The following is an 11416-nucleotide window of genomic DNA, read 5'->3' as shown; positions in this document are numbered from 1 at the left end:
TAGCTCACTGCAAAAAAAATTGAATTTTTTTTCCCAATTAATTACCATTAATTATTATATACCACAAAATGGCAGATTAATGACGAGCAGAACTCTAATTAAAAATTAATTCTCGATTTCAGTCGTGAAAATCAATTCGTGCCTTCGTGCCCAATCTTATTTACAGATATATTTACAAAAAAATGGCTGTGAACATGAAAAACAATTCGATTCTTAAATATTTATTATCATTTCCGAATGAATAACAACAAATTCGCATCTACAGGGAAATCAATCAACCGAAATTGCCAATAAACTCGAACAATCACTCCGCAAAGCGGAAGAAGATTCTCGCATTATTAATAATTATTATTGATTCGTCGTATCAATAATTTCCGTGCGTGCGAAGTAAAAATGAGTATAAAAGGATAATCTCACGAATGGCACGACAAAATCACCTAGATTGTGACTCAATCATCAGGAAATTAAAAACGTGAGTTGACTTAATTTGATGACCGATTAATCAATAATAATTATTGCATACTCCACGAATTAATCGACAGGGAGGAGAATCCAGACGGAATAAACACCTGAAAATGGAAGTAAATATTCTCTGGAGAAAATTATGATTATTGAGAGAAATCTAGTTCGACTTCCAGATAAAAATATATAAGATCGTCCTATCGAGGGCATAGATGGATGTTTTCTATGGTTTTCTCGGAAATTGAACGCCTCGAGCTGTCAATTTTTAAAGGAAAATTGAATTTTTTATTTTTTCATGTACTGAATTTAATTTTTCGAATATGTTTTCGCAATATTCAGGATTGACACGTGTTTTTTGTGACAAATCAAAACAAGAAAATCAACAAACAGCAATCCGATCGAGAACCGATTATGATTTTATAAACAACTTGTTAGTTTGTGATTTTTGTTTACGTGAGAGGAGATACTCGGTGATGAAATTGATTCTCGTGGAGAGAAAATTCGAGAGACAATAGGGAGAGAATAAAAATTCTTTCTCTGTATTCAAGATGATTTGAGTTGAGATAATTGTTGAATTTTATTTTCAGAACCGAATTGATGTTTCGCCATCGGTGTACTACGAATCTAGCTGCCAGTGAAAGACCGAGAGCTGTAATTACCAAGAAACCTTCAATAAAAAAATTGTGCAGGACAAATGATGAAAATTGTAAGAATATATTTAAATAAAAAATGAGGGCTAAATGAAGAGTTTGAGTGATTGTCCCTGTAGAAGCTGTCCTCTGGGATATGCTAACCACCTGACACTCCTGGTGATCCATGTCCACTTGACCCAGTTTTTCCATTATTCTCTTGCAAACTGTGGACTAAAAATATCCACTCAACATGTGATCCAGCTGGAATTCTCTTCGCTCTTTAATTAATGGATAAGATTCGATAAATTCTCGATTCTCAGTTCTCTACAAAAAATGCATTTATCTTGAGGATTATTCAAGGATATCTGAATCTCCAATGAATTCTCACAGACATTAATCCCTTGGAAACAATTTAACATGCCCCTCGAGAGGATGAGAGAAATATGATAAATTGGGGTGCAGCAGGTTATCTAAATATCGAAGGAGCGAATAACTGAATAATTACTTGGCAGTCGAGGGGAAAAAAAAATGCCAAATAATGTACCTCTCCACTGGCCGTACCTCCAGAGACACCAATGAGAAAGGGAGTCTTGCCCTCGATGCCATTGAGTTTATTCGTAAAGCCAAATGACATTTTCCTGTTGGGCCCCATGTTCATTGGTACATCGGCCATTCTCCTAACCAAATTCCTCAGCTGATTCACTTTTTAAATTTCACGAGATCCTCACAACACCAGAGATCCCTCCATCACCTCAATTATTCCATTTCTCCCTCAAGATCAATCAATCGATTAACAACAATCTTCTCACTCGTCTCTCCAGGCCCTCATTATTTTGAATTCCCACATCAACAAATTACCTTCGAAAATTAACACAGATAGACAAATAATATCACACACATAGAAAAATATCAACCGGTTACATCACTGGTTACCACGTGCTCAATATCGTTATAACCAATTGTAAACAAACTCCCCCTTCGAATGACCAATCAATTCCCAAAATGCGTAAGTCTCAATAATAATAACAACAATAGGAATAATATCCATGATACGGTGGAATCGCACGAAAAATTTCTAACAGATCAGTTCATTTTCTCTGGTAGATTTACCCAATTAAATCCCACGCTTTTGTATTTGGAGTGGAATCACATGCATGCGGTGGATTTTAATTGATTGGAGAAATAATAATATCTTTAATCTGTTATTCATCTCATTATATAATGCAATAGTTTCCGAGGATTCAGTCGTCTCTCAGACTGATACAGAGAGTCATGCAGACCAACGGAAGTTCTTCAAATTCCACATATCAGGTAATTTTTATACAATTTTTACAATTCTCTGCGAATTTTCCAGAATTTTCCCCTCAATTTTCATCTCACAATCTCTCCAATTCTTTTCTTTTTTATATCAATTATTAATCCAGAATTATTGCATTTCCATTTATTGCAGGGGAATTGTTTCTGTCCATCGAAATTATCGCAATTTTTTCTGCAGAAATTATTTAATTCAATGAATCCACAGGCGTAATTATGGAATTTAAGGTGGAAATGGGACACGCGAGTGTCGAATTTAATTTGTCAGCAGAATAATTTGATATTTATGGATTAAAAAATCACTGAAGTCGCACCAGAGTGACGCAACATAATGAATCGCCTCATTTTATTATTTAGAAAAATGTTCAGAAACTGGGCCTCAGACGACCGATAACTGGGAAATGTATTCAACACATTCATTCGCTGATTCATTACTCATTACTTTTACAACTGTCTGCGCCAATTATCTCCGCAATGCGCAATTAAAATTTTCCCAAATACAATTGTCCACTTCAAAAAATTCCACAGGAATTCCATTAAACATAATTAATTATTGAATAATTAATTACTTAATTAATCCATTTTGTATTAATCAGTGGTTTACCATTCATTATTTTCATGGTAATTGAAATTATAATGAATTGTGTTAATGGTATGATGAATTATTTATTTATAAGTTAATGATAATGTTTTCGTTATTTTTTAATCAGGACGCTGTGAGAGCCCTGAATTCTCTTCAAACTAATGCCTCGTATATCAGAACAGCTCCTAAACATAATGCAATAAATACAACATTACAAGACACCCACAAATATCTCGCCAGGTAATCAAAATTTTAGTCTCAATAAATAAAAGCAACTGCTGCAATTTATTTAAAAAGGTCAACTCATTATCAAGACCGAGAGAATCAAATATTTCCCTACAATACCCATAAAATAATCATAATTAATTTTTTTATTATAATTATTCTAAAGAATCCATGCCTGCACTATAAATTATATCATTCAATTTTTATCTTCAACTTCAATTGCACGAATCGTTTTAATCACTTCCTGAAATTTATCTTATCAATCCAGAATTAATAATTGATTGAATCGTTGATTTATCTCGGAATAGATCTGGACTATCTGTAGAGGATCTCGATTCATTATCGATAATCCATATATCAGGAACGAAAGGAAAAGGTTCGACCTGTGCCCTAGTGGAGTCAATTCTTCGCTCCCATGGATATCGAACAGCTCTCTACACCTCGCCCCATTTAATATCAGTCCGAGAAAGAATTCGCATAAACGGAATTCCCATCAGCGAGGAGGACTTCAGCAAGCACTTCTGGAGATTGTACAACAGCCTGTACCTGAGGAGAGAAAGACCCGAAGACATGCCCCTCTATTTCAAATTCCTCACAATCCTGATGTTCCACATTTTCCTGAAGTCTACAGTGGACGTAGCAATAATTGAAGTGGGAATTGGAGGTGAATACGATTGCACGAACGTCATCAGATCTCCAGTTTGCACTGGAGTCACTCTCCTGGGACTGGACCACACGTCGATGCTCGGGGATGATCTCTCCTGCATCGCCTGGCAGAAATCTGGAATTTTTAAAGAAAAAGCACCTGCATTCACTGTGAAACAACCGCTGGAGGCGATGGAAGTCCTGACGAGAAGAGCAGTCGAGAGGAAATGTCATCTGTCTGTCGTTCCAGACTTGAGTGCCTACCAGTGGACAAGGTTTCCACCAGATATTGGAATTCTTGGAGACGTACAGCTGGAGAATGCATCACTAGCTGTCAAATTGGTTGAGACTTGGATAAAATCCGCGAGGACTCAGAAAAACGAGAATTTCATCCCTCAAAATGGACTTTGTCAGGGATTTGATATGAAAAGGGTTGAGCTGGGGCTGAAGACCTGCAGGTGGCCAGGACGAACGCAAGTTTTGATGGGGAAATCTTCGGATTACTATCTCGATGGGGCACACACCACTGACAGCATGAGAGCTTGCATCCAGTGGTTCAAGAAGACTCAGGAGAACAAGAACTCCAAGAAGATTTTGATTTTTAATTCCACAGGCAATCGAGACTCTTCCCAACATCTGGAGATCTTGAGGAAAATTCCATTCGCCAGGGCTTTCTTTGTTCCCAATGTATCAGGAAAAAAATGCGCAGATCAGGAAAATCTCACGATTACCAGTGAGGAACAGATCAGGAACTGTCAATTTCACTGTGATATCTGGGGAAAAGGTGGTGTCACGGGAAAAACTGTGCTGGAGGCACTCGAGATTATTCGAGAGGAATTCAGAGAGGAGAGAGTCCAGGTGTTGATCACTGGGTCTCTCCATCTCGTCGGAGCAGCTCTCAATGTTCTGAATCCAGAACTCACATGGAAAACAGATTTCTAAAGATAATTCTGAGAGAAATTAATTAGTTATTAATTAATTATAATTCAAAATTAATAATCATTATTTTTTGGATAAATTGAGACGGATTATTTCATGTAGAAATAGAAAATCTTCATTTATTTTTTTTGTATTGTCTTAATATTAAATACAATTGAGTTATCGTTCAGTACACGTACCTCATTAGAGACAATAATTATATTGTTGATAATGAGAGTAACGAGACGTCGAAAATGAAGTGAATGAATTTAAATTTTACAATTTATTCATTATCAAAATTTGAATTTGTTCTATTATTCTAACTTAAGTGGTAACCCATTTTTTTTAGCTGACAAGCTATCACCTTTGGTCTTTATTTCGAGTTTTAAAATAACTTTGGATGATATTCCAATTCGGATTCGGCTTCTGTATCTGATAGACTCAATGATACTCCAGCGCGTCGTCTCAATCTGCTATCGTCAGGACTCTAAAAAATATAATATAAATTTATTATATTTATCATATTGTACATTGCATTAATTTTCTCACGTGTAAAAATAAATAATTGAGGGAATTACTTGATCCAAAATTCCAGCAGTTGGCTCCGACGCATAACCGACCTCCTGTGCATCTTCCTCGAGATCTGCTTCATATTCCTCGATCTCAGAGTCTGTATCATCGAGATCGCCATAACGATTGTACCTAGACACTTGACAAACCATTTGAGCGAGATCTGTGAAGGTGTAAGAGGACATTTCCTGGCTTCCAGATTTGTGTTTTTCCCGGAGAGCCCTGGCAGTCTCTCTGTCCGCATTAAAACGAGGAAGAACACCAGCTTTTGATTGACCCTCGAAGTAAGTCTTTCCTAGAATTTGAATAGACACAATCAATTGAAGAATAGTGACAATTGAGTGATGAATTACCATGATGATATCCAACGTCCTTGATCTCATCGAAATTAGCAAATTGTAGAGTTTTGAATTTGTCGATTGGAGGTCTGATGTATTCGCAGTAATCCGACGATTTGACCTCTTCCAATTGTCTCACACAGCTGACGTACGCCAGTCGTGATTGAATGTCAGGTAAATTGGGAACTTTGACGGGTACTGCGAAGGGATTCCATCGTTTCCACAGCAACCACCACCCAGACAGGGAATCTCCGTAATTCGTCAGGTCTGTGTCATCCTGGGACCCCACGTCGATCGCCAAAATATGATGTGCTCCATGTCTCAGCATGACGTCAGCTAATTTTATTAATTGAATCTAATTACATTATAAATAAAATTGGAAACACAAAAAAAGAATGAAGCCTGAAATTGTATTTGAAATAAAAATCATATCTCTACTCTTTGCAGGGAATATCTCTGAATCCGTGGGAGATAATGCATTTTTCATAATGACTTTTTTTGCAGCTCTCATTTCGATCTACAAAAGATGTCCTGAGGGAATTTTTGTATCTCTGCTAGATCGGGAGATATACCCGTCGGAATTGAATAATTTTCAGTTTTTTTTTGGGGGTTTACCTGGCACATTATTTACATAACATCCGTCGACCAAAAGATGCCCGTCGAGAGGATCACAAATCGGTGGGAAAACTCCAGCAACAGTCATACTGGAGCGTACGTATTTCCAAAGCAATCCTATTCCAATTAAACTCAATATTTTTTTAATCTGCAACGGTGCATCTTTTCATCGACGGAAGCGAGTTTTTTTTTTCGATCTCATCTTCAAATTCCAGTTTGATTATGTTTTACAATTGAATTACCTGGAAGGTTATTGACGTACCCGCCATCGAGGAGGAGGTGGCCATCAGTGGGGTCGCATAATGGTGGCATATAACCAGACAATGACATCGAACTTCGAATGTAACGCCACAGCGATCCTAAACATCACCACGAATTAATTGAACAATCCTTTCGATAATTCCATTTTATCCTGAATTATTCAGTTTGTCATTGAAATTATTCTGGTCCACTGACAGAAGCCAACAATATCTCGAATGAATGGACATAAAAAAACATTTTTTTATTTATAAATTAATGTACGTGAAAATAAATTATGCAATTGGATTTTCAATGTCTTTCAGGATGAAATTATTTGTTGAAAATCGACAAGAGATATTTTTTACAACAATTAAATGCGAATTTTATTCATATTTATTAGATTTATTATTAATTGAGGAAACAATTCAGTGTTTGAATCCTCAACCAGATATCAATCAAATGATAAATAATTAGTACGTCTAATTCAACGAATTAATTGATTAATCATGACTTCAAATACGAAATAATGAAAAAAAAAAATCCCAACTTTATGCTTACAATTACCTATGTACAACGATGAGTACGTCAACAACGAATTATTTATTAAAAAACTCGCTCCCGTCAATGAAATTTAATTTATCAGCAAACAAATAAACAATACAAACAAACGAGTGCATTTAAAAAAGAGAGAATAATAAAAATGAAAAGCAAACTGCACTGAAACTAATCTACAGTGAAAAATATCTATAAACAAAACGTCTAGTGAATTGAGTAATGAATTTCTCAATTAAGTGATTGAATTACTAAAGGATAATCTGATTATTATTCTGAGATACAAACCGTGAGTGTGCGTGCGCATGCAAGAAGCTGTGATGTCAGTGGTGATGATGAAGAAGGGAAGCCAGAGGTCTTCGATGTAGGTATCACCAAAGGTTGCTTGAATAGTTTTATTGAAGTCCTTCCCCGAGAACATCGACGTCATGGGGTACGTCAGGTCCATAATCTGGCGCCACCACTGAGTCATTTTCTTTCGAGAAAAAATAAGACAATAAAAATGATAATTTTTAGGATAAATAAATAATCTCCAGGATATTTTTAATGGAATACTCTTACCTTAGACCATTCCCTGGCTTTTTGTGTGGTTGTAGTAATATTTTTTTCCATGCACCAGAGGGCCCCCATGAAGGAGCCAATGCTGACACCTCCAACCATGTCAATGGGTATTCCCGCCTCCAGGATGGCCTTCAGCATTCCCACATGTGCTGCACCCCTTGCACCACCTCCACCGAGAACAAGTCCAACTGATGTTCCAGTCAGCCATCTAGCTAGTCTGCTGAAGTCACTGTGAACATTGGGCTCTGACATGAGGACCTTGGAGTACAATTCATTAATTCTGTACTGCGATCTCCTGGTGAACATCCTCTTGGGACACTGAATATGAAAATGACTGGAGACCCAGCTCCTCATATTGAGCCACTGTACAGTATTATTGGGCTTCTGTCCACTCTGTTCCTTATGCAACAGCACAAGCTCCTTCTGTGTTCTCATGGCGAGTCTCTCCACCTCTCTCTCAGTCCTCCCAAGACTAGGTGGTCTGTCACCAAGTCCCACGATGAGAATGCAGTCAGCCTGCCTGACACATCTCTGCGTCCAGGCAGTGTACGTGGAGTCACACTGATAAAGGGAAATTCTGTGCTGATCCTCTTGCTGAGCCAGCCAAGAGGTAAGCCGGTACTCATTAGGTGGTTCCAGGATACTAGCCCCCAGGGTCTTCCTCACTACCTCGGAGGTAAGCCTCAAACAGGGTCCAATGGCACAGAGTGAGTGATACAATTCGTACGTAAAAGCAGTCAGCGGTACATCCTCAGAGACAGGAACAATAGCAACTGTTGAAAAATTCACTTGAGCTGGTCTGGCATCGACAGTGGCCCTCTGACTGCTTCCACCAGGACTCTGCACCTGTTTCCAAGTACCCAATATCCTATGACCCAAAAGATTAATCAATCTGGTAACAACAATTGGATATCTCAGCTTAATTACATTAAAAAGCCCCTCTGGTAATTTAGCAAGCTCTGAATCACGAACTGCCATAACAGTTGTTGACCTTGGAGTCTGCGTCACCATCTCAACGATCCCCACTAGATCGCCCTTTCCATATTCAGCGACTAATTCCTTTTTCCCATTCGCGTGAGTGATAACAGATCGAAGACGTCCACTTAAAACGATAAATGTCGAGTCTGACTCGTCCCCCTGACGATAAACAGCTCGTCCACTCTCCAGGAATAGCCAGTCCAGGGCAAAATCAACTTGGCGAACGAACGGGCTGAGTCTCCTGACGACAGTATTAGCGACATGGAGGACAACTGTTGGTGTATCCCTCATAATTGAGAAGAACGTCTGTTTACTGAGGAGGGCAATTCGGCTGGGGTGTTTAGCTCTGATCGTGTAGAACGAGGGCTCACCAGTGAGAACGGCTAGACCCCCCACAATTTCTCCTTGATGTGCACTGAACATGTGGATCTCCTCGGTCGATGCATTCCCCTCTGCACCCCTCTGGGATATGACTAGGGATCCTGAGACGACGTAGACGAGAGCCACGTCCTTGTGGGACTCCTCCTTCATCAGATAAGTGCCTGCTGGTACCTCTCGTATTTGAACTTTCTCCTTGAGTACTGAGTCGTCCTCTAGGCCAAGCTCTTTCACGAATGCCTCAGTCGCTATTTGCACCAGGTGTGCCTCGTCGAAGGGTGGTGGTGGCTCGTGGGTTGATTTTTTTCTGAATCCTCCGGGACCACCTGAGTGCATCACCTCTGGACCACTCTGGCTGCTGTGACTTGGAGGCTGAGACGAAAGGCTCGAGGGTAGTGTTGACCAGTGGGCGTCACATTCTGGTACCATGTCAGGTGTTGTTGTGTGAGTACCTGGGAGTTGAGGGGAATTCAGGAGTTTCCAGTCTAGATTGTTCTTGGTTCTCTTCAATCCACCGATATTTACAGGACACGATCCTGAATCGTTACCCTCATTTCCCTCATTCGATGTAGAATATGAAATTCCATCGTTAACTTGAACCGCAAAGTTCTCTTTCGTCCTTGACCTCACAGGGGACCCAGAGAATGGGCTGTGCTTTTTCTTGTGAGATCCTGGATTCACCAGCTCAGCTGACAGCCCCAGGTACTGATGGAGAGCAGTAAATGTTACTCGTTGTAGTCGCACCATGATCACCTGGATGACACGAATAAAAGCATCAGGGTGATCTTGAAATACCTCCTGGAACGCACTCATCGGCAATTTAACCACCACCGAGTCCTCGACAGCTCTAGCTGAAACTGTTTTGTAAGTGCTGGTATGTCCAGTGAGGACGTCAGTAAAACTCAGAAGACTTGTGACTGATTCTCCTGTTTTCACGAGCTTCAAGGGCACCTGCGAGCCATCGACTCCATTTATGTAGACATTGACGAGACCCTGCTGGACAATAAATACGTTTTCATCGGGATCTCCAATCTTGAATAATGCTGTGCCCGCTGGTAAATTCATAATTTCAGTGTGCTTGCACAATTTAAGGAAAACAGGTTTCTCAAAGTGTCCAAATACTCGAATACTCTGGAGTATGTACAGAGCATCTGGGGGGACTCTGTCCCCAGGTCCCAGGTCTTCTTCTAAATACTCGGCTGGTGGCTCCAGGACTTTTAACTGCTGGGGGACAGTGTCTTTCTTCAGTTGCAATAATCTCCTGGCAAATCTCATGACTGCTCGACGCTTTTTACCCTGACCTGTTGGATGCACCTGACCACTTATCGACTTGACTTTGCGCAACATTTTTCTACCGTAAAACAGAACTTTGTCTCGTTTACGAAATCTTGGCTTTCCACTTCCTACTCCAACGAATTCCTTCACCTCTTTCACCAGGAGCTCTTTGTTCTTCCATCTTCGGAGGAATGAGAAGAGAACTGATAAGAAGAGAATAAGAATTATTCCGGATATTATCACGACGTTTCGGGTTATCTCGTAGTCTGATAGAAGCTGGTAGAACCATGGCGGAATGGCGTATGATCCTGCCTTTGTGTTTAGGTGATTAAACAACTCCACAACCTGAGAATCAAAGAGACATAAGTTTTTCTCTGGAGCGTTCGAGAATCGATTCGAGAGTTTTCCGGGAATATCTCGGAATCAACGAGAGATAGCGAAATTTTTGTAATAACTTTTTTCGTAGAGCAGATCGAGATGCACAAAAAAGTTCCCCATGACATTTTCGTATTCCTCGTGGATTCCGAGATATTTATCCATGTCGACAGCCACTGTTGTCTATTGATTTTGTGTTTGTCGTTTAATCGATGGGTGAATTCATTATTTAAAATCATTATCGTGGGCTGATGTGACTGATTATTTTTGGAGTAATGAAGGGTTTTAATTACCTCCATCATTAATATACCAAAACCACATTCTGCTTTTCTGTCAACACGTAACCCCTTCTAGAGACGTTATAACACTGACGTATTAATTGCGTAAGGAGATTACCGATGGAATAATGTGAGTGGTTTTCCGGGGAAAATCTGAGAATAAATAAATAATGAGTGACCAATCAATTTGACGTCGACGATACAGATTCGTGAGCGATTGAGAGAAAGAAAAAAATCTAGACCTTTGACATTATGTCGACACTCTCCACTTCAGCGCCATTATTGTTTTGCAATGGCAAAACAATTATCGGTAATGCAGGAACAATTATTCAATTATTATAAAATCAAATCAAAATTTATTTTCACCATTTTTATTTGAATAAATTGGCAATTGATCTGGGGAGGCAGAGAAAATATTCTCCTCGTCGACGTGTCTATTTTTTAAATAAACAATTGGGTGGGGATAATGATAATTGT

General features: G+C 39.2%; 3 protein-coding genes across 6 annotated transcripts in view; 1 reads left to right on the top strand and 2 right to left on the bottom strand.

The window, feature by feature from the left end:
• Uck (Uridine-cytidine kinase) overlaps positions 1-1965 on the bottom strand; it is a 9302-nt gene extending 7337 nt beyond the window's left edge. The window contains 3 exon segments of the mRNA XM_011306346.1: positions 1146-1239; positions 1242-1325; positions 1639-1965. Coding sequence (XP_011304648.1) covers positions 1146-1239; positions 1242-1325; positions 1639-1767 — 307 coding nt within the window. The 5' untranslated portion in view covers positions 1768-1965.
• A 30-nt stretch (positions 1966-1995) lies between these two features.
• LOC105267395 (folylpolyglutamate synthase, mitochondrial) lies at positions 1996-5053 on the top strand. 2 transcript variants are annotated; one of them, XM_011306225.1, is made up of 4 exons: positions 1996-2100; positions 2325-2405; positions 3119-3231; positions 3525-5053. In XM_011306225.1, the coding sequence occupies exons 1-4, from the start codon at positions 2077-2079 to the stop codon at positions 4801-4803; spliced, it is 1497 nt and encodes a 498-aa protein (XP_011304527.1). In that variant the 5' UTR covers positions 1996-2076; the 3' UTR covers positions 4804-5053. The 2 variants fall into 2 exon arrangements, with proteins under 2 accessions (XP_011304527.1, XP_011304528.1); XM_011306226.1 differs by having other exon boundaries at positions 2023-2100; positions 2199-2405.
• A 92-nt stretch (positions 5054-5145) lies between these two features.
• On the bottom strand, positions 5146-11228 carry sws (patatin like phospholipase domain containing sws). Of its 3 annotated transcripts, XM_011306229.1 has the most exons (8): positions 11182-11228; positions 10955-11092; positions 7656-10631; positions 7383-7569; positions 6545-6661; positions 5703-6023; positions 5358-5644; positions 5146-5266 (listed from the first exon to the last, which is right to left on the bottom strand). In XM_011306229.1, exons 2-8 carry the CDS (start codon positions 10961-10963, stop codon positions 5165-5167), a joined length of 3999 nt encoding a protein of 1332 aa, XP_011304531.1. In that variant the 5' UTR covers positions 10964-11092; positions 11182-11228; the 3' UTR covers positions 5146-5164. The 3 variants fall into 3 exon arrangements, with proteins under 3 accessions (XP_011304531.1, XP_011304530.1, XP_011304529.1); XM_011306228.1 differs by lacking the exons at positions 6545-6661; positions 10955-11092; positions 11182-11228 and adding exons at positions 6303-6419; positions 10742-10805; XM_011306227.1 differs by lacking the exons at positions 10955-11092; positions 11182-11228 and adding an exon at positions 10742-10804.
• Positions 11229-11416: the final 188 nt, after the last annotated feature.

Source organism: Fopius arisanus, unplaced genomic scaffold (assembly GCF_000806365.1).
Source record: "Fopius arisanus strain USDA-PBARC FA_bdor unplaced genomic scaffold, ASM80636v1 scaffold00046, whole genome shotgun sequence".
Lineage (NCBI taxonomy): Eukaryota > Metazoa > Arthropoda > Insecta > Hymenoptera > Braconidae > Fopius > Fopius arisanus.
The sequence above is the reverse complement of the archived record's forward strand: the minus strand, read 5'-3'. Positions and strand labels throughout refer to the sequence as shown.

Coding starts and splice junctions, on each gene's coding strand:
- LOC105267395 (XM_011306225.1), top strand. CDS start 2,077: ATGACCAATCAATTCCCAAAATGC. Junction 2,406..3,118: donor CTTCAAATTCCACATATCAG/GTAATTTTTATA, acceptor TTTTTTAATCAG/GACGCTGTGAGAGCCCTGAA. Junction 3,232..3,524: donor ACCCACAAATATCTCGCCAG/GTAATCAAAATT, acceptor ATCTCGGAATAG/ATCTGGACTATCTGTAGAGG.
- sws (XM_011306228.1), bottom strand. CDS start 10,789: ATGTCATGGGGAACTTTTTTGTGCATCTCGATCTGCTCTACGAAAAAA. Junction 7,570..7,655: donor AAGCCAGGGAATGGTCTAAG/GTAAGAGTATTC, acceptor TTTTCTCGAAAG/AAAATGACTCAGTGGTGGCG. Junction 5,645..5,702: donor GGACGTTGGATATCATCATG/GTAATTCATCAC, acceptor TTCAAATTCTAG/GAAAGACTTACTTCGAGGGT.